The sequence below is a fragment of the Sardina pilchardus genome, chromosome 4 (assembly GCF_963854185.1).
Source record: "Sardina pilchardus chromosome 4, fSarPil1.1, whole genome shotgun sequence".
Lineage (NCBI taxonomy): Eukaryota > Metazoa > Chordata > Actinopteri > Clupeiformes > Clupeidae > Sardina > Sardina pilchardus.
Genome location: NC_084997.1, coordinates 26,629,701 through 26,651,998, shown reverse-complemented (window position 1 = coordinate 26,651,998; position 22,298 = coordinate 26,629,701). Strand labels below are relative to the sequence as shown.

Sequence of the window (22,298 nt, the reverse complement as noted above, 5' to 3'; positions counted from 1 at the left end):
TATTACCCATATCCTTGGATACAAGCTGTACCAATCACATCGGTGAATCTGATATAGGCGGGTCAGAGGCGAGCTAAACAGAACGATGACAACAGCGCTGCAATAAAGTCTGGAATCAGTCAGTAAACGTTGGTCATAATGCAATTGTGTCGAGTCTGGATGCCCACCATGCTTGGTGCTGCCCCTCAAGTTGGGCCATTTTCATTACCCATAGCCAGGCCCTAAATCTTTCATGATCTGGGTCTGGATTTCCAGGTTAAGGTTAGAGCACTATTGTTATGAATGTGTGGGAATTAACCCCAGCAACCTTCAAACACCTCAACTTCATTGTGAATAAATAGTGTTTCTGCATATAGATCAAACACTTTGATGGAAGAAAATTACATGCTTACTTCATTCTCTCTCTCTCCCTCCCTCTCTCTCTTTCTCAATCTCTACCTCTCTCTCTCTCTCTCTCTGATGCTTGGCATACTACCAACTCTGCTATAAACAGGAAGAACTGGCTACACTTGTGAACACTCTATCAATATGACAACAATTCTGAGTATTCATTTTTCCACTGCATTCCATTCTTGTGTCCACCCCTAAACACTCCTCACACCATCCACCCACCCAGTTCTTTCTGTTTATGTCAGAGATACACACTTATTAGTGGAGTAGCAGGGGTTATGTTCATTAGAACATACCACGTTCAGTTGAAATGTATACTTATGGAAGGAAGGGAAATTGAGCATGACATTTGTTCCACTCTTTTCATACTGTAGCGTCATTATATTCATAGTGTCACTTTGATATTGTGCCTATGGGAAAATACAGACTTGGTAAGCAGGGATTTGGATACCAATGTACAGCTCACTGAATCACTAAACAGTTTCTAACCATTTATTGTTTGAAAAACACACAGAATCATACATGTAATAAAACATAATAATGAATAAACATACAGTATAAAGAAACAATAAACACACATTATATTCTTCAACAATGATAGATTACACCATTAAAGAGTGTAGTTTGCACCAATACGGTGTACACTAATAACAGACACTCCCTCTCGTCACTGTAATACCTCACAGACCGGTTAGACTACATTGCTTTTCCAATCGAAAACGTCCTATTCTTTTCCTTTCGCATTTGCTACAGTACAACACAACGCAACATTTGGACTTTTGAAAACATAACAATTTCTTTATTCTATATTTCTTCACCATGACCCTGTGGAATAATCAATGGATTCGATGTTGGCACTGACAAGACTACTCTCTGCCGACAACTCAATTCATAATCAAATGAAATCCTATTCACGCAGCCTCTTGTTTCCATCAGTATCCTTCTCAGGTAGGTGAATGAGTATAGTTTGTAATTTTCAATACATTTTACTGTAGACTCGATGATTGAGTTAATGTACTGTACCTTGACACGTAAAGGCCACTCATTAACTTTTACCAACTGAATTACGGGTTGTCCATTATCCCTTACATACACAGCAAAAAATAGTATGATTTATGTCATTTTAATGCATTCTCAGAATGTTTTGAAAAACATAAGCAGGATCTCAATTTAATGAGAAGGAAATGGATAAGGTTAGGAATCATTACATAGCTAATCTTGTGTAACCTGGCAGGTATATTGGACGAAGATGAGTTTTCCTCTGATCTTAATGCTGCTTCAATTTCTGTCCGTGACCCACTCAGGTAACTTAATTGTGTTTTCCTGCTCAAAATCATATTACTGACATCTGATGCCATGCCATTTCCTCCTTTCTAAATGCAAAATAAGAATAGATTAGATGAATTTGCATTTTCCTATGACAGGCATGATAACGCATGATAAGGTCATAAACTGGGAAAGAGCGATAGGAGGGCCCAGTGTTTTTTGTGACAAATTGTGACATAAACAGGTTTGAAAATGGATTAAGTCTTCCCTACTTATACCATAGTCCAAGTGAAATAACTGCATAGTACAAGCATGTACACTCCTTCTGGCACAGAATACAACTTTAAGCTAATGGTAACTTTGGGATAAACAAAAATAGAAAATAAAAAGTCAACATTTTGTAGAGCATTACAATAAAGTCTTATTCATTTTAATTTCAAAGTATCTGCATTGGTTTTGGACACTGGAACTGGAACCCCTCTAGGACCAGATCGAATAGAATTCACTACAGCTATAAACCTGATGCTTTTTTTTTTTAACATTTATCCTTTCAGCTGACATCCAAATACACAGTTTGATGAATAGTTCTATTGAACTCATTGGAGAGGTCCCAAATGTGCATGTTGTGTCAGTCCTGTGGACATGGAACAAAGACAAAGTTGTAGATTGGGACGAGGGAGACCTAGAGCCATTTTATTATCCTAGATTAAATAAGCCTACACTCAACATGACAACCTGGGCTCTAACTATCCCTGACCTGCAGCCTACATGTAATGGTCGATATGCACTTCAAATCAATGGGACTAAAACAACCAGGTCTTATCAACTGATTGTACTAGGTAAGAGGTTTTATTTCTTTTTGGTTTATTGAAAAGTCGAAATTCACTTTTGATGCTTATATTGAAAATACTGAAAATGTCATCCATCACAAGGATCCTGTAGTTCTTGACTTCAAATAACTCAGTTGTCACACCTTAAAATACTTGACAAGTAAACTGTATAAGCACAGTAAATAGATAAAAAAATGGTCTATTGAGGTGCTAATGAATTTGAATGACAGTTGAAATTTTGAATGATGTATCGTCATCATCAGTATCAGTAGGTTATATATTAGAATGAGAAAATTAATTTGTGACAATGTGACTGGTGTGAGTAGAAACTCAAACCAGATGAATAGCCTTTACATGTGGTATCGTTCATATGCCTCCTCAGAACCTGTTTCTCAGCCAAATATCAGCAAAGACTGTGACCTGAAGTACTGCACCTTGACCTGTAAAGGAGCAGATAGTAATCACACAGAGTACAGCTGGACTGATAACCAGGGGAGAAATGAGAGAGGGCCTGTGATGAAGGTGGAGAAGACTGAGGGACTCGATGGGGTCTACACCTGTAACTTCAGCAATCCAGTGAGCTGGAAAACAAGGAGCATCAGTGAGAGAGAACTGTTCTCTCCAGGTCAGATTACTCAACAATAATTGTCATGTCTTTTTTTCTCAAAAGTAAAATCTCTAGAACAATGATTCCCTGCTCTTGACAAGAAAAACATCTTCAAGGGAGGGGTTTTGTTTAATTCCGGTAATCCTATTTTATATTAAGATGTTGATTGTTTACTCCACAGATGTTACAGATGCTACACCTGCTACTACACCTGCTCCAGGTGTTACAGTTGCTACTCTATTGGGCATTATCCTGGGATCTATCGGGGGCGTGGCCCTGATTATAGCTGCAATAGCAATTGGAATTACATATTACATCAGAAAGAAAGGTATGCATAATATGATGTCTCCTCAAACACTGATGTTGGAAATGAGTAAACTTTTCTCTGTCACTTTTGTTACCATGTTTATCAGTGGGAATCACAACAAATGCATGTTGCAATGCCTGTTTTTGAAAGATACAATCAGTTAAAGAGGAACTATGCAGGATTGGCGATTTCATCTCTGGTTTCGGTTTCGTTTTTCGTTTTCGCTCGTTTCATGCTTGCATTTTCTCTGCAGAGCTTCCCCAACAGCTTTAGCGTGTTTATTTATACTGATATTATTATATATAAATTAAAATATATAAATTGCAAGCGTGGTTCTTCGTCTCAGACTTCCAGATGTAAACAAGGAGCGATCGTCTCCTGCAGAAAGTTGCATAGGGTCTCTTTAAGTTTTGACTGTTAAATGCAATCCTGAAATAACACAGATGTAGTTACTGTGGCTCTGAATGTCATTGGTGAAATAATGGAGAAGGTCATTATTCATTTATACATCCATGCTTGTCATGCATGTCTCATTTAGCATCAAGTTTAAACATAGTTTATTTTTTGCTAAATAATTGTTAACATAATCCCATACAGTGCTTATGTGTTACTTCAAAAGATGTAAGGGTGTGTGGTTGCTTAATAAGATATTCTTGTGAAATGTATCTTGTAGGGGGAAGCTCACGTGACACAAGAGTATCCTGGAGAAGAGTTTCCACTGTCAACAACTAACAGTAAACAAAATATATTATGAAACATATGTTTTGTGAAATATTAATATCACATATTTTGTGAAATGTATTTCTTTCATAGAGTACAATATTAATCAAATCCATAATGGAAATTAGATGTTTTAGAGTAACTATGTTAAATGTATAAGTAACTGTTGTTAAAGTACTGTATGCTGAAAAACTATTAATAAACAGATTTTACTTGTCTGTAGGCTACTCACCATGGGTATATGAAGGCTTACTGCACATTTCAGTCAATGTAATTCTCTTTAGGATAAAAGTCAACACTTAAGGTGGTATTCACACAAAAATGTGAGTATTCCAAAGTACTGTGTTAGAAACATACATTGTGGAAATTGATGTTTTATAATACATTGTATTGTGCGGTAGGCCTTCATAGTATACCCATGGTGAGTAGCCTACAGACAAGTAAAATCTGTTTATTAATAGTTTTTCACTAACAAAGATGCAAAATAACAATCAGTGACTCAGATGAAGCAGTGAAATGTAATTTTACTCTGTTACTATTAACAAATATATTGGACATACACACGCTATAAATGCACTTAAGCACAACAGTACCAATAGAATTGCAGTGTAATATTACTGTACAGCCTATGCAATCTGATCCATATTTAATGGTGAACAATATCTCTTCAATATGACTTCATTATTTACCTTTTCAGATGCTGTACTGTATGTGAAGGAAGAGGTGAATGCAATTCCAGATCCAACTGAAGGCCCTACTGTATATGTAGTCTATATTTCAAGTATTTCACTGTGCAAAGAGATGTACTGTATTTTGGACTTCCAAGTTTAGACTGTAACGCCAGGTGACGTCTTTTTTTTCCAACGTGCAGTATTGACATCCACAGGACCTCTGTATAGCATCCAAAAAAGGTTACCTAGTCCTATTGACGTCCAAATGGGGTGGACATGATCTGCACATCTATCAAACGTCTAATGTTTAGTGGGATATAGTATCAAAATCTTGACCCACGTTTTTGAAGTACTGTATTCCAAACAGTGGAGTGACATCCAAGCAGCCACAACTAGATTTTGTTCTGTGATTTGTCCTGCTTATAGAACAATACTAAAGGTGCTATTTCTGCTGGATTTTTTTGTCACAGCTGTGGATGCATGAAAGATGGACCTTCTCATGAAATACACACACTACACAATTTTCTAAAATATCTAGACTGTGCCCAGTATATGACTCTGACCTCTGTTGAACTATTAATTACTAGAATGATTTTATGATTATGTGTATTCTATTGTATGGGATGACGATGCAACGAGGCTGTTAAGACGGGTCAGTAGTTACAGTACTGTACGCTGCAAATGCTGCGGTCATGAATGTGAATGATTTATAGATTTGTGTGCCACATGGGTGTTATTGGCTAAAGAACATTACACCTCAGTTTGTAATCATACTATCTTATACATATTCAGTGTAACCTAAACCTTTTTGGATTAAATCTATCAATCAATGCCTAATTCCAACATTAGTCAGTGGATTTATTACTCACAAAGTTTATGGTTATAAACCTTAAACTTTATATTCACTAGTGGTGAGCAGTGATTGTAGTCTTCCCACTTCAGCCGATGGATAACCAAGCCTGATTTATGGCATGAGCAGTACTCCACAGCCATGGAGGGACATTGGGTAGGGACAGACACGCGCTGCATGCATGCTGTACCGGATACCCCAAAGGCACTACTGAGTTTTGCCCCACTTGCCTATATTGTTTGCATGTGTCCAGTTATAAACATGATAGCCTATTTACCAGTGAGCAGTAGATAAAGACTAATGTTTACTGTTTGTCGCTAATGAGCACCAAGCAAGACAAATATATATTTACACATTCATGCACTTTCCATTCAGCTCTCTGTTGGTTTTGGCCATCCCACAGCAGCCAATAGATAACCAAGCAAAATGAATGACTCAAGCTCATATACCGCATAAACAGTGGGGAGAACATGTATTTGATACCACGCTTAAGTTGCCTAAAAAGAGGAATATAAAATCATCATTTGACAATTGATCTTAATGCCTTAGTTTAAAAAAATGAGTAAAAATCAAACCGCTAAGGAAGGACACACATTTTCTTCCTTAAATGCTAGGGGGAAGGAAGTATTTTACCCTTATGTTAAATTCCCATAGGAGCGGGAGTATTTTTTTATATATATGTTTTTATTTTTAAAGGCCAGCTATTTTGTGGATCCAGGATATGCATCCTCATAAAGTTACCTTGGCCTTTGGAATTAAAATAGCCCCACATCATTACCTTCACTGTAGCTAGAGATTGGCATGGTGTTTTTTCCAGTTAGCCTATTAGCCTGTTTGATGCTCAGTGGGCTCAATGCAAATCATCATAACAAAGGGTCTGAATACTTATGTAAATGGGATATTTCAGTCTAATTAAAAAAAATAGAAAGCACGCCAAATTTTTGTGGAGTACATGAGCATTGTGTGTAGATGAATGAGAAACCAAACATAATCTAATTGACTTCACACATCAGAGTAGCCTATAGAGTGAAGTTGTGAGCCACTTGGTGTAGCTCGATGGCGCCCTCTAGAGGGGTCAACAACAAAAACAAGAAGTCACACAATGATGTGTGAGGTGACCCTTTATCATATACGCAAAAGGGAAGAGTCCATTGTGGCATCAGCTTGGCAGAAATAAAGGGAGATGTGATTCACGAGAAGACGCAACTGTTTAGAGTTCAAAACATGTAGTCTTAACAGCTCTGTGTAGGAAAGAGGAAAGTTACTTATGACAAGCATTGGGAGGATAACTGGAAGAAATTAAATGGTGTGGTGTCTACAGCAAAGAGTAGTTCTCGGTGAAAGGGTTGGGATTCCGTTTTTCTAAATCATCCATATAGATGTGGCTTAATCTTACAGGGGAGCTACACCAGGCGGGTAACTGAAGCGTTCCGTTCGCGACGTGTACAAATTCATTTTAGAAGACTGGTCTATTTTTTTTATTATTATTATTGTACACGCCACTGTCTCATCTGGTGTAGCTTCTTCCATTGATTAAAGTGATTACTGTAATTGTTGCAACATACACTTTGCGAACGGAACGCTTCAGTTACGCGCCTGGTGTAGCTCCCCTCTAGGTGTGTAGGTCTACATTTGGAATAGTGTGCTATCAGCGTGAAATCAGTGGTGTGAGCTGGTGTAGCCTACTCGTGGCCAGGGTGGCCCTGGACTGTTGTTTACTGTAAGCACCTCTGGGATGCTCTGAACAACATGCTAGTATGTGTCGGATGGTCAACCTGTTGTCAGACAGCAGCAGTGAACAAATAAAGTGCCATACTGGGGTGAAGTAAGAGAGACAGGGGAATTAAAAGAGCAGCAGGACCCACCAGGCTTACAGACTGAAGAATGCCCCCATTGCAGTGTGTGTGTGTGTGTGTGTGTGTGTGTGCGTGAGTGCGTGTGTGCGACTGTGGAGCTGTCTATCCAACGCACATTGACATCAGACATCAGAGTAGCCTAGACAGAGATACTTTGATGATGCCTTATGTACCATGTCCTGGTGTGTGTGTGTGTGTGTGTGTGTGTGTGTGTGCGTGAGAGAGAGAGAGAGAGAGAGAGAGAATAAAATCAGTCCAGGTAGTGAGCAGTTGGAGCCAGAGGCATTGCCTCCCCACCCAGATGTACATACTCAGTGGGCTGCTGCAATGTGTGCAAATGTGTTACTCCACTCATTGCATTTTGCTTTGTTAGCGTTTTGTGTTTCTTCTTTTCTGTACACTGTTTTGCACAAAGATCATTTGGAAATTATTGTTAAAATAAATCCCCGTTGTTTTACACCCTTATTTGCTTCATCTCTGCTGTGTCTATTCCTCTTGTACCATGACTACCCTATGACACATAGTGTCTTCTGAACATGAGGAGGAGGGAAAGCTGAAGTGTAAGTGGACACATATGGGTCCTAGTGCCCGTGGGGATCTGAGTTTGAATCTATAACCAGCGGTCACCAAACCTCAGCTACATTTCTCTCTCCCACTTGTTTCCTGGTATGGTGTAAAGGCAAACATACCAAGAAATATAAAAACAGAAAAAGGGAAGTGTCATTCTTTCAGGAGGAACATGATACTAGACTTTTTACACCTTGTATTTAACTTATAGTTTTGAATATGAAAACACATGACCTTTATATTAGCCTATATCATATTGAGCTTTTTTTTTTGTAAAATACCTAGCAGACCCAGGCCTGTAGAAGTTCACAGAGGGCAACATGGCTGCATCACCAGTCCACTCACTGGAATACATTTGGTACACTGATTCAAAAGGCCTATTCGGACGGGATTAGTTTTATGGGGTGACATGAGGTAAAGTAATAATTACCAGGGAATTTAGTCACGTCCGGACGCGCCTTATCAGTAAACATAACGGAGTATGTCGGTGAAATATACAGCCACTTTTTTTTTTTTAAGTATATTTTTTGGGCTTTTATGCCGGGATCCGGAAAGGACCACGGGGCGGGAATCGAACCTGGGCTGGGGCCGTATACAGCCACTTTTACCTTCTGTAAAACGGTCCGGAGAAAATACCATAGGTAATATTAATCCCGTGCGAACGCGACCCTCTGTAAAGATGTCTGTAATATTTCGTCACATCCTGATTTAAAAACAATTCCACCATAGTCTGAAGCAAAGATAATTAAGGGCGGAGCAAGATACTTCATGAGAAGCCACTTCCTGGAACCCGAATCGCAAGAGGGGGGGTCAAAATCCCCCTTTATGCAGAGCAGAGGCAGCAACTGTTCCATTGAAGTCTATGGACATATATCAGAATTTCAACTATATGCTAAAATCTCCATTCTCTAGAGTTAGGAGTGTGCATTTTGGGCACGGTTTCATGACCCTCAACCCCTTCTGACCACTTCATGTACCTTTTTAGCATTTTTGAGCATTCCCGTCTGGAGAAAATCGACTTTATATCAGGTGTGCCCCTCTTGTTTATTCTGCTTATTGGCCGGTTGCTACGTACGCTCTACCTTGACAACACATTAGCCAGCCAGCTGAACCAAATCCTGATTTGTGCTAACGACGATCAGATGGCGCTGGGGTAACTTAATGAGAGCAGCGACATATTTCCATTATTCCATTGATGTTTTTATTCAATTCCTTGAAATGTATGCTTTGTGTGTGTTACTTCCATATTAGAACTAATAAATGTAGAGGGCTTGAAAGAGCAGCAAGTTTATTTTGGAACATCATCAAGCATTGATAATCGAGTGCTTGATTTTGTACACCTGTGGAAAGGGACCTGATGAAACCCATGAATACGTCTGACACGCAATGACGCGCCTCTTTATGCAGAGGAAGTGATCCACGTTTTGCGCCCATAGACATGAACTACGACGACGTATCTTGCTACGCCTTAAGGATCTTTGTCTGAAGGAAAACACAACATGCTGTGCAGCTTCAAATAGGACGTTAGCTAGTTTGCCTAATGGCATGATATTGTTAGCAATTTCAAAGTACTTATGGCATAACATAAAGCCAACGTTCGCTAGTTTAACCAACTTGTGTAGTCTTTGAAATCTGAAAATGCTGCACGCAACTGACGCATAGTCTCACGTGCACGGCGACAAAGATGTGGCAGCAGAACGTAAAAGTAGTTACTCCTTCCATGTCAAATAAAATTACAGAGATTTCAAATCCCGTCCGAATTGGACATTTACATTACAGAGGTCATGTGATAAACCTGAATTACTCTACATCCCCCTGTAAAATAAGTTCCGTCCGAATAGGGCTAAAGTCTTAGAAATTCAAATAGGAGACGTCTGTGACAGGAAACGCAGCAGAGCGGATAAGGAGCAAAAAGGGGATGTTGACAAAAGCGTTTCTGATTGTGTGCTGAATTGTGTCGTCGGATAAAGGCCTGTGGTCATGCCCACACTCCACCCACTGGCCAGAGGAATGGAGCAAATGCCTGAGAACAGAAATTAATGCAAAGTGTCACAAACCTCACAGACAAGTGGGTTAAGTAAGGGATAATCAACTGCACACCCAGAGAGAGAGAGAGAGAAAGAGAGTACACACACACAGAATACACACAGATAACACAGAACACACACAGACACAGAGAGAGAGAGAGAGAAAGAAAGAGAACACACACAGAACATGCACATACACACATATACTGTACACACATGCAAACACACAGATGGGCACACATAAACGCATCCACACACACAGGCTATGTGTGTGTGTGTGTGTGTGTGTGTGTGTGTGTGTGTAGGTGTGTGTGTGTGTGTGTGTAAGGGTGTATGTGTGCATGCATGTGGGCGTGTTTGTGCATGTGTTTGTGTAATGTTTTATGTACATGTGTGTATGTAGTGGTGCGTCTGTGTGTAGGTATGCGTGTGTGTGTGTGCATTTATGTGTGTGTGTGTGTGTGTGTGTGTGTGTGTGTGTGTGTGTGTTCCTGCATGTTTGTTGCACCCAGAGCAACTCTCTTTTATATCTTCATTTGGAAACTAGTTGATGAAAGGTTTCTAATGGTGTCACTTATATTATGTTTCTAGGACAAAAACTAGTAGAGATTGAGATGTTTGGGACTGTTTTTCAAATCCCCAGGGGGGGATTTAGACGCCAGAGGGTTAAATACCACCATCTACAGGCCGATGGGTATACAGTCCTGAATGTACACATAAATCCATTTATTTTATAGCCCCCCATGGATGAAATTCCACAAATCTTGGCAAACTCCCAGAGGGTGTAAGGTTAATCATACACATGAAATTTGGTGCAGTTCATAACATCTCATCTGAGGATAGGGGCAATTAAAGCAATATTATATTGCATTTTCAATTTTTACCATGGGGGTGCAAATCACAAATGACTGGTTATATATGGAGATAGATTTGTCTCATTATTATTTGTATACACATGCACCATGATCCACATGAATGATATTATTTGCAAGCGCAAAGACAAAATTTGCAAGCGCAAAGACAACATTTGTGACTTGTAAATCGGGATTTGCTCAAAGGTGTATTGATTTGTTCAAATGTTTGGAAACTTGCAAGTTAAATCATACCAGATTTGTAAACATATCTCACGTTTTGCATGCGCATCTGTTTGGAAATGTCACTTGCGACTCCTACGTTCCTTGTGTGAAGTGTTGAATCTGCATTTGCAGATCACTCAACACGCGCATGAATCCCTGCTTCCGCTTACGTAATTTTGAGACTTTGTTCCCCTTTTTCCAACCCGATTCGTATCCGCAAAGGGCTGGATTCGCAAGAGCTACCCCCCCCACCCCACCCCACCCCACCCCAGTAGGTGGCGGTGCAACGCTCTTTTTAGCCACTATGTACAAATATACCCGATGTGAACCGCAATTTGAACTTTTTGAAGAAGAAGAAGATTGAGCACAGTCAGGAGTTACATCAGAGCGATGTAAACCGCGTGGTAATTACCTTTATGTTGGGATAACTTGTGTTGTGCTCCTACTCACACAAGAGCTGGCATTGTCTTCTATAGACCAACTAGCTAACAGGCTAATAAACAAACCATGCTAGGCGAGTAACGTCGTGGAAGGGTGTCACGTCACTTGTAGTTGTAGTCCTTTTATGAAATGAAACGAGCAATTACGTTTTTTTTTAATTAAGGCGAAATAGGGTCTGATATTTTCACAGTTAGTAGATTATTACAGCATGAAGACTGAAAAATATTTTTGGTGGATAAGATCGCTGGTATATCTGCGTAGTATTTTTTTGAAAAGTCGGTCTATGGGACTTAACATTGGAGCTGCTCTTCGATAGGAACGCAACCACTTGGGGCGCTGGTTTTCCTATAAGGGGAGAAGGACCACTCGCTGAATACTTCCGCATGGTACTGCAACTAGAGGGCGATCGCGAGCAAGTGGAGAATGAATGGAGGTGAATGGAGTTTCTCCTAAAATCCACTTTTCTCTGGATATATTTTTTTGTGTAGAAATCGGAATATTGCATGTGAAAGGGGGGTCAAGGAAAATACACACGGTTGAGTATTAGATTTTTTAAGTCCCTTAATTGCTCTAAAAAGCCTTTCAAACGTGTCAATGACGTCATTCATTAGCAGGGTGCTAGTGTGTTATGGGCAACAACGACCAAGCCTGTGAAAAACCAAAGGGCCATAAGTAATTGTTCATTCAACTTTCGACCTATAACCCATATGAGCTTGCAGAAACTAAACTCCAATCTTCGATTTTTTAATGACAATCAGGTAAAACAGACCAATTTAGCCGTCTAGCCCCATAGAGCCCCATAGACCCCCATTGTTTGATCACTTGCTCGTGATCGCCCCTAGTGGAACTGCAACAGGAACTGCAGGTACAATGGAGTTACAGTTTTTTTCAATTGCTTACACACAATTTTTCAAACCGAGTTCTTTTTAACAAAATTTAAGCACAGGTATCCAAATGCCACATTTTCATAATTCCTAGACTCTTTGCAAAATGAAACACTTCAGTCAAAACATACACACTTCAGTCAAAACATACACACTTCAGTCAAAACATATACACCTATTTGTAAAAATGCTATTAGTTGTCATTTAACAAACACAGTCCTCAATGATCAGACACTATCGCAGCCAGTTTCACACTGCAGTGATAAATGCAAAACACAAAAAGAAAAATTAGGAAATAGCATGTGCTAGATTTTTGCCCAGGCATTGTTATGTAAGGGATCATTTAGAAAAAATAGTGACAAACCCACAACATTCGATTAGTTCGACATAGGGAAAGTACATAAATAGGTCTATAAACTTGCACTTGCACTACAACACTGAAGACTGCTGTAGACTGAATATTTCAAGTATTTCTTTCAATACTTACAGTATTTTTAACCATAATCAGTTACAGTAATCAACCAACAATGAAATCAATTGAACAAATAAAATCTGTAGACAAACAAAAACTACTGCATAAAGTACATGCACTTTGACTCTGAAGAGCAACTACTGCAAAAGCAACAAGACTGTAGGCTATAGCACACCTGAGTGCTGCGTTTTCAAATTTGCACATGTGTGCTTACACACCTGGTGGATGTGATTATCCAATTCGTTCATTAGTGTAGTCATTGGCGATCCAGGGCTTTGTAATGACAAGGAAGTAACCTCACAATCCTTATCTGTGTCTAAGGTGTGGAAATGTGTGTAGAGTTTTACAAATCACTGTGTGTAATGTTTTGCAAAAAGGGTGAAGCAGACATTGTGTGTAATGTTGTGCAAATCTGTGGAGGTGTTTTGCTCCTTGGAGTAAAATTTTGCTAATTGTGTGAAAAAAAAATTAATATTTTAGTGTGTAAACAATCGTAAAAAACTAGCGAGTGGACCGGCTCTCCATAAATGGGCTCTGACTGCGTGATACCTCGGGTGGGGGATGGGCATTGCTGCGTTTGCGCCTGCGCTTATCAACAACGATAGGCAGCCATTGAAAACGATCGTGGAAATTATTCTACTGTTGGTATTTAAATTCACTCTTACATTAAAATGTTTACCCAAACTGTTTGCAGGGACTTAAGTTGTAATGCCAGAATAGTATGAAAGTATGCTCAACATAGTGGTCAAAGCCTTGACTAGTTCTAGACGTCAGGGTGCCTGTTGGCCGTTGGGTAGCCTACAAAGCCTGACAAATCAGGAAATTAAGGGAACCTGTTGTGAAATGTCCATGATCTTATTGTAAATTTACAACCGTGGACTGTAATATGTCTGATATCCCATCATGCATTGCAGATTACATTGTTTAACTGTAAAGTTAAATATACAGTAATTTCTAGTAATATTTTACTGTAAAATTACATCAATTTTTTACACACACACACACACACACACACACACACATAAATACACACACACACACACACAGACACATACCTACACACACACACACACGCACCAGCACACACATGTACTGTACATAACAAATTACACAAACACATGCACAAACACGCCCACACACATGCACACACACACCCTCACACTCACACACAGATGCACAGTACACACACACACACACACACCTACACACACCTCACACTCACACACACACACAGATTCACAGTACACACACACACACACACACACACACACAAACACAGATGCACAGTGCACACAGACACACACACACACACACACACACACACATCTTTGAGTATGTTTTGTGAGACCACCGGAGCTGAGAAGTGAGTGTGTGTGTGATGTACTATAGCCTGTGTGTGTGTGTGTGTGTGTGTGTGTGTGTGTGTGTGTGTGTGTGTGTATGGGTGTGTTTCTGTTTGCCCGTGTGTGCTTTTGCATGTGTGTGTGTATGTGCATGTTCTGTGTGTATTCTGTGTGTGTTCTCTTTCTTTCTCTCTCTATCTCTCTCTCTCTCTCTCTGTGTCTGTGTGTGTTCTGTGGTATCTGTGTGTATTGTGACACATAAAACACACACACAAGCAGACACTACACACACACACACACACACACACACACACTCATAGACAGAGAAGCACTCATACACAAAAGCAAGTGCACACATGCACACACTCATTTACATAAAAGTTGCAATAGGGGATGGAGTAGGCGATGGAAACAAAAGCGTGATTGATATTTGTGGAGAGAATGTGCAGGACTGAGCGGCGGTCATATTGTGTATCGCTTTGCGGTACATCTAGTTTTCCTAGAAACACACGGTGCGGAGTTGATTATCCCGCTCGTTTATATTGCCGCTGTCTTAGATACAACGTTGCTGTTTTTACCGTTACATTCACATTGGCGAATTAATATTCAAGTGTAATAAGACCAAAAGAAGGGAACTACTTCATAGCCGTGCGGTATATCGAAAAATAATGCACGTTCCAAATCGCGCATCACAATAGGAAATTTGACCAAGCAGTGGTATAAAGCGTGTAAATAACTAGTGCTAGCAGACATTTATGCTAGGATGTTAGAGAAATGTGAGCAACCGAAGCCCAGCGATACAGCGTGGGCGTAGCCCTGAGAAGCATGATTCACACTAGGGGAAACTCCAGGGACAGCCTGAAAGGCACACAGCAATGAACGTATGTCACTGTGGTATGTCACTGTGGTCTATCACCACCATGTGATATCAAAGCTGAGAGAAGACAAGCCTATATATATATGGTTAGCATGAAAGTCTAACACGAGACACAAAACACCTTCATACTGATAGTGAAGTCAAACATTTTACATTGATCCAGCCTCATACAGTTCTCTCTCTCTCTCTCTCTCTCTCTCTCTCTCTCTCTCTCTCTCTCTCTCTCTCTCTCTCTCTCCCCCTTTCTCTCTCCCCCCTCCCTGATGATGACACTGGTTTTAATCTAATGGTTCAAAGTAAAATGGTCCAAAAGTTGTGTGTGAAATCATCGATAGAAGGGAGGACGAAAGTCAAAGGTGAAGACAACACAAAGTATGATTCCATCAGAATAACTATAACCAATGACGGGCCAGGGATTCACAAGAGCAAACGTGCTGCTCTGGGCGTATGGAATTCCTTGACCGTGCCTTCAACTACAAAGTCCATGGTGGCAGCAGTGCTCCACCTGCTGGTCAAAGGAGAGACAGCAAAAAAAGATCCAGTAATGACAGCACAGGTGCAGTTAGAGTAAATGTGGACTGGGCATCTACCTTCAGAAGTATTAACTGATGTATCTCGTCCAGGGGTTTGGAACCTCCCCCAAAACATTCTTTGTTTAGCACATCAGACACATTATGCAGCTTTACTCTTGATTGGCAGAAAATCCAGAGTTCTTGCGAGAGCACAATTTGAGTTTGCTCAGCGAGTCACTCTGGCAATCAGTAATGATGCGTATTACCCATGTCCTTGGAGCCAAGCTGTACCAATCACATTGGTGAATCTGATATAGGCGGGTCAGAGGTGAGCTAAACAGATGACAACAACACTGCGATAAAGTCCGGAATCAGGCAGTAAACATTGGTCGTAATGCAATTGTGTCGAAGTCTGGATGCCCACCATGCTTGGTGCTGCCCCTCAAGTTGGGCCATTTTTATTACCCATAGCCAGACCCTAAGTCTTTCATGATCTGGGTCTGGATGTCTAGGTTAAAGTTAGAGCACTATTGTTATGAATGTGTGGCAATCAACACCAGCAACCTTCAAATCCCTTATGTTCATTGTGAATTAATAGTGTTACTGTATACTGTAGATCAAACACTTAGATGAACATATCAAGTTCAGTTGAGATTAATACTTATGGGAGGAGGGGAAATTGACCACAACATTTGTTCCGCTCTTTTCATACTATAGCGTCATTATATTCATAGTGTCACTTTGATATTGTGCCTACAAGAGATCTAGACAGACAGGGAGTTGGATACCAATGTATCATATAGCTCACTGAAACACTAGTGTCTAACTATCTATTGTTTGATAAACACAAAAATGTAATTGAACACACTAATAAAAAAAACATATAAACAAACAATAAACACATAAACCATATATGTACAGTATATTCTTGAACAATGATAGATTACACCATTACAGAGTGTGGTTTACAGCACCAATATGGTGTACACTAATAACAGACACTCCCTCTAGTCTTACCTAATAGGCCCTACCTCACAGACCGGTTAGACAATTTTTTTTTCCAATTGAAGACTTCCTACTCTTTTCATTTCGCATTTGCTAAAACACAACGCAACATTTGGACTTTTGAAAACATCACAATTTCAACAAGACTACTCTCTACCGACAACTCAATTCATAATCAAATGAAAGCCTATTCACACAGCCTCTTGTTTCCATCAGTATTCTCCTTCTCGGGTAGGTGAATGAGTATAGTTTGTCATTTTCGATATGTGGGATATTAGACTCGATTAAGTTAATGTACCTTGACACGTAAAGGCCACTCATTAACTTTTACCAACTGAATTACGGGTTGTCCATTATCCCTTACATACACAGCAAAAAATAGTACCATTGATTTGTCATTTTAATGCATTCTCAGAATGTTTTGAAATACATAATCTCAATTTAATGACAAGGAAATGGTTAGGAATCATTACATAACTAATCTTGTGTAACCTGGCAGGTATATTGGACGAAGATGAGTTTTACTCTGATCTTAATGCTGCTTCAATTTCTGTCTGTGACCCACTCAGGTAAGTTAATTGTGTTTTACTGTTCAAAATCATATTACTGACAACTGATGCCATGCCATTTCCCCATTTCCAAATGTAAAATAAGAATAGATTATGTGAATTTGGATTTTTCTATGGCAGGCATGATTGTGCATGATAAGGTCATAAACAGGATAGAGCGATAGGAGGGGCCAGCGTTTTGTGACAAATTGTGACATAAACGGGTTTGAAAATGGGTTAAGTCTTCTCTCCTTCTAGTCCAAGTGAAATAACTGCATAGCGAACAAACATGTGCACTCCTAAGACATTTCCACTGGCACAGAATACAACTTTGAGCTAATGTTAACTTGGGGACAAACAAAAATAGAAAATAAAAAGTAAGCATTTTGTAGAGCATTACAATAAAGTCTGAATCATTTTAAATTCAAAGTATCTGCATTGGTTTTGGACGCTTCAACTGGAACCTACTGTATAGGATTAGATCAAAAAGGGTTTACAGTCAGCTCCCTCCCCCTCTCCCTCTCAGCAAATCACTACAGCTATAAACCTTATGATTTTTTTTAACATTCATCCTTTCAGCTGGCATCCAAAAACACGCGTTGAGGAATGATTCTACTGAACTGAATGGAGAGGTCCCAAATGTGCATGTTGTGTCAGTCTTGTGGACATGTGAAAAAGACAAAGTTGTAGATTGGGATAAGGGAGACACAGAGCCAAGGTATTATACTAGATTAAATAAGACTAAACTCAACATGGACACCTGGGCTCTAACTATCTCTGACCTGCAGCCGACATGTCATGGCCGATATGCACTTCAAATCAATGGTAGAGAAACAGCCAAGTCTTATCAACTGACTGTATTAGGTAAGAGTTTTTATTTCTTTTTTTTTGATTAATTGAAAAGTCTGTGAATCTAAATTCACTTATAATGCTGGATGGATGACATTTAAAATACTGAAAATGTCATCCATCACAAGGATCTTGTATTTGTCATATTGCAATAACTCAGTTGGCACATCTCAAAATGTTTGGGAAGTGATAAGCAAGCATAGCGCATGAATGAAATAGATAAATAATAGTCTATTGCTGAATATGAGATTAAACAGATGCTATAAGCATCATCAACAGTAGTTAAAATGTTAGAATGAGAAAATAAATCTGTGTAATTGTGACTCTGGTGAGTAGAAATTCAACCCAGATGAATAGCCTTTACATGTGGTACCACTCATATACTCTGGTATGAGTAGAAACTCAAACTAGCCTTTTCATGTGGCATCGTTTGCATGCCTCCTCAGAACCTGTTTCTCAGCCAGATATCAGCCATGCCTGTGACCCGGAAGGCTGTAACTTCACCTGTAAAGGAGCAGATAGTACTCACACAGAGTACAGCTGGACTGATAACCAGGGGAGAAATGAGAGAGGGTCTGTGCTGATGGTGGAGAAGACTGAGGGACTCAATGGGGTCTACACCTGTAACTTCAGCAATCCAGTGAGCTGGAACACAAGCAGCATCAGGGAGGGAGAGCTGTTCTCTGCAGGTCAGATTACTCAACAATAAGTGTCATGTCTTTTTTTCTCAAAAGTAAAATCTCTAGAACAATGATTCCCTTCTCTTGACAAGATAAACATCTTCAAGGGAGGGGTTTTGTTTAATTCCGGTAATCCTGGTATTTTATATTAAGAACATTTTGATCGTTTATCCGCAGATGCTACAGATGCTAAATTGGCCATTATCCTGGGATCTATCACGGGTGTGGCTGCCCTGATCATAATTGCGATTGGAATCGCATGTTGCATCAAAAAGAAGAGTATGCATAGTATGGTGTCTCTTCAAACACTGATGTTTGAAATGAGTAAACTTGTCTCTGTCAATTTTGTTACAGTGTTTATCAGTGGGAATCACAACAAATGCATGAACACATGTTTTTGAAAGATGCAATCAGTTATGTTTTGACTGTTAAATGCAATCCTGAAATAACACAGATGTAGTTACTGTGGTTGTGAATGTCATTGGTGAAATAATGGAGACGGTCATTATTCATTTATACTGTAAATCCATGCTTGTCATGCATGTCTCATTTAGCATCAAGTTTAAACACAGTTTATTTTATTTTTTTAAATAATTGTTAACATAATCCCATACAGTGCTTATAGTTACTTCAAAAGATGTAAGGGTGTGTGGTTGCTTAATAAGATATTCTTGTGAAATGTATCTTCCAAGGAGAAGCTCACGTGAGACAAGAGCAGCCAGAAGAATTTCCACTGTCAACAACTAACAGTAAACAAAATACATTATGAAACATTATGTTTTGTGAAATATTAATATTACATATTTTGTGAAATGTATTTCTTTTGGAGAGTACAATATTAATCGAATCCATAATGGAAATTTGTTTTAGAGTAACTATCTTAAACGTATAAGTAACTGTTGACTTTATTATTCAGTCAAAACAATGTGATCAATTTGAGGTGCTCAGTTTTATACGTTAACACTCTTAAAGTGGATAGTGAAAAGTCCTTTCACGTATGTTATTATAACAAAAGATTTAAGTGTGCGGTTGCATAATATTATTATGTGTAATGTATCTTGTCAGATCAGGCTCAACGGGATGAACCAGAGGTCTGAGGTTGAAAATCCAGTGCTATCACCCAGGGAGATAATGAAGGTGAATATTATAATATTTTGTTTTTCAAAATGTGTATATGAAATATTTAAATATAATTCACCATTGTATGTCTGGTTATTTTGGCCATACAATTCAAATGTTTCCCAGCTGAAGTTACTTGGGATGGGCATCTACAATCAAAAGCCACTCAATGTTAAAAATAGTTAACATTTTTGAGGTCACATTTTCATATAGTAATGGATTATAGCTGCTTGGAACAACAGTAAGTCTAAGAGCTAGCTATTAACTAGATACAATATATTATAAAGCATCAATTTCCACAATGTATGTTTTTAACACAGTACTTTGGAATACTCACATTTTTGTGTCAGTGAGAATACCACCTTAAGTGTGGACTTTTATCCTAAAGAGAATACATTGACTGGAATGTGCAGTAGGCCTTCATACAGTAGTATACCCATGGTGAGTAGCCTAGGCCTACAGACAAGTAAAATCAGTTTATTAATAGTTTTTCACTAACAAAGGTGCAAAATAACAATCAGTGACTCAGATGAAGCAGTGAAATGTAATTTTACTCTGTACACTCTCTACTTCCCGTAGTGTAGACTTGGCTAGACTTGACCATGTGACGAATCATGAGGCACGGACCCGCACGGACTCTTGTGGATATGGGGAGGCATCTAAACACCTGCACACACGTCAGGGATGTAAAAGCCAATTAGGGCAAAGACCTGACGTCATGAAGGCAGGGTCTAGGCTCCGCTGCTCTCCGCAGTACCTCCAGACCGGCTGCTCTTTTGCGGAGCAGCCGCCTGGCCACGCCTTGCTCCCGCGATAAGTTGAGGCCATGTGATACCGACTGCCGAGTCGAAAACACGCCCATCTAGACCATCGTGGACAGATTTTTAACCATGTGCATCTTGTGCTGCGCAGTTTTTGTGCTGCGCAGCCAACTTGAACGCGCCTATTGGCTTCCTATTCTTCACCCCACCTACACGTTTACCAGCCAATGGTTGAACGACCTTAGCACATGTGCTTTTGTTTATAAATTCTGGTCCGGTTGCAATTAATCACGGTGTGAAAGCAAACTGCACTAAAAAAGAAAAAAAGAAAAAAAAATTGGTCCGGACCAAATAAGTGAACTAACGGACCTTCCTGGTGTGAATACGCCCTTAGAAAGTAAGCCCAACTTACAGCCAACTTACCCACTGGGTCCCCTCTGTAGGCTTGCGCCTCTTGCGAGAGGGTCGATGTTCTCTTTGACACAGGGGAGGCAGGAAACACGAAAAAGAACTCTCGGCAGCTTTTAAACAATGCCCTAACTAAAGGTTTGGGCTTTGACTTTATTAAAAAATAAAATACAACAAAAAATTTCTATTTGTCCCGAAATGCAAAGTTCAGAGTCCAAAAGAAAAAGGAGAAGAGAGCCCCAAGCCCCAGCGAAGGAGACCTTTTATACTACCTTCACGCCCAAGTCTAGACCTATCGCGCTTCGACACGAGTGCCTTTGTTTCTCTGTTTCCTCTTTCTGGGGACCTTGCTTTGAACTCAGACCTGCACATGAACTACAAGCTTATTTTCCTATACTTGTTCTAAGCACATTCCATTAAACATGACATACTATATAAGCTGAATTAAAACACTTAAATCTTTTGATTAAACATTCTATCAAATTCAAGGAAAAAATACATTTTAAGTCTAAACAGTTATTCTTTAAAGTTTAAGTAAAAAATACAGTTTTTTTTATCTATTGCAAAATCATATTTCTATTCTAAGTAAAGTTACATGTTTTCATTTAAGCAGAATCACACTTTGAAAATCTGAGTAAATATTCTTTTCATATATTATCATTGCTGCATTTGCACAATTATAGCAAACCTTTTAGCAAACCTTACAATCATACTTTTCCACGGTTTCACTTTCTACCACCTTCTACAATCCAATGTTCATATTTTATCTTTAAGTTTATGCAAATCAGCGCACATTTAATTGTATCATGACTAATTTGCATATTCAAACATTAAATTGCAGAAAACTTGTAATAGCCTACATTTATTTTTCATATTGATCTAGGCAATCAACAGGTGAAGTTTCATAGTGATATCTGCTTGTTAATCTTTTTTTACCCTATTCACCTCTAGTATCTCCGCTTTATATTCAACACATTGGACAAGAAAGGCTTAATATACGAAATTGCCCAAGGGATATCATCGGGCACCCTCCTAAATCTTAAAGAGGTACCCCTAGTCTACTAGATTCTGCAAAAAAAAACAAAGAAACTTTAACCAACAAAACCAGGTTCACCTAAATTATGGCATTTGGCTGCTGGACTATGATGTATTTATTTCAGAAATAGACAGTTTCTGGCAAAGGCATTTGCTAAACAATATTTTTCACACTAGAATGATGGTAACATGTTCAA

At 39.2% G+C, this 22,298-nt stretch overlaps 2 protein-coding genes across 3 annotated transcripts; both read left to right on the top strand.

The window, feature by feature from the left end:
• Positions 1-1,110: 1,110 nt before the first annotated feature.
• On the top strand, positions 1,111-5,628 carry LOC134077866 (carcinoembryonic antigen-related cell adhesion molecule 1-like). The gene is made up of 7 exons (XM_062533503.1): positions 1,111-1,338; positions 1,625-1,694; positions 2,211-2,495; positions 2,869-3,111; positions 3,275-3,421; positions 4,074-4,134; positions 4,818-5,628. The coding sequence occupies exons 2-6, from the start codon at positions 1,640-1,642 to the stop codon at positions 4,130-4,132; spliced, it is 789 nt and encodes a 262-aa protein (XP_062389487.1). The 5' UTR covers positions 1,111-1,338; positions 1,625-1,639; the 3' UTR covers positions 4,133-4,134; positions 4,818-5,628.
• Positions 5,629-16,798: 11,170 nt separating this feature from the next.
• On the top strand, positions 16,799-22,096 carry LOC134077865 (carcinoembryonic antigen-related cell adhesion molecule 1-like). 2 transcript variants are annotated; one of them, XM_062533502.1, is made up of 8 exons: positions 16,799-16,932; positions 17,201-17,270; positions 17,829-18,113; positions 18,545-18,787; positions 18,956-19,057; positions 19,471-19,527; positions 19,844-19,915; positions 22,018-22,096. In XM_062533502.1, the coding sequence occupies exons 2-7, from the start codon at positions 17,216-17,218 to the stop codon at positions 19,873-19,875; spliced, it is 774 nt and encodes a 257-aa protein (XP_062389486.1). In that variant the 5' UTR covers positions 16,799-16,932; positions 17,201-17,215; the 3' UTR covers positions 19,876-19,915; positions 22,018-22,096. The 2 variants fall into 2 exon arrangements, 1 of the variants encoding a protein (XP_062389486.1); XR_009938775.1 differs by having other exon boundaries at positions 18,956-19,527.
• Positions 22,097-22,298: the final 202 nt, after the last annotated feature.

Bases quoted from the DNA above. Each gene is read 5' to 3' on its own strand.
- LOC134077866 (XM_062533503.1), top strand. From the start codon at position 1,640: ATGAGTTTTCCTCTGATCTTAATGCTGCTTCAATTTCTGTCCGTGACC. The intron at 1,695-2,210 runs GTAACTTAATTG...TTATCCTTTCAG, and splicing joins TCTGTCCGTGACCCACTCAG to CTGACATCCAAATACACAGT. The intron at 3,422-4,073 runs GTATGCATAATA...TGTATCTTGTAG, and splicing joins ATATTACATCAGAAAGAAAG to GGGGAAGCTCACGTGACACA.
- LOC134077865 (XM_062533502.1), top strand. From the start codon at position 17,216: ATGAGTTTTACTCTGATCTTAATGCTGCTTCAATTTCTGTCTGTGACC. The intron at 18,114-18,544 runs GTAAGAGTTTTT...ATGCCTCCTCAG, and splicing joins TTATCAACTGACTGTATTAG to AACCTGTTTCTCAGCCAGAT. The intron at 19,528-19,843 runs GTAAACAAAATA...GTATCTTGTCAG, and splicing joins TCCACTGTCAACAACTAACA to ATCAGGCTCAACGGGATGAA.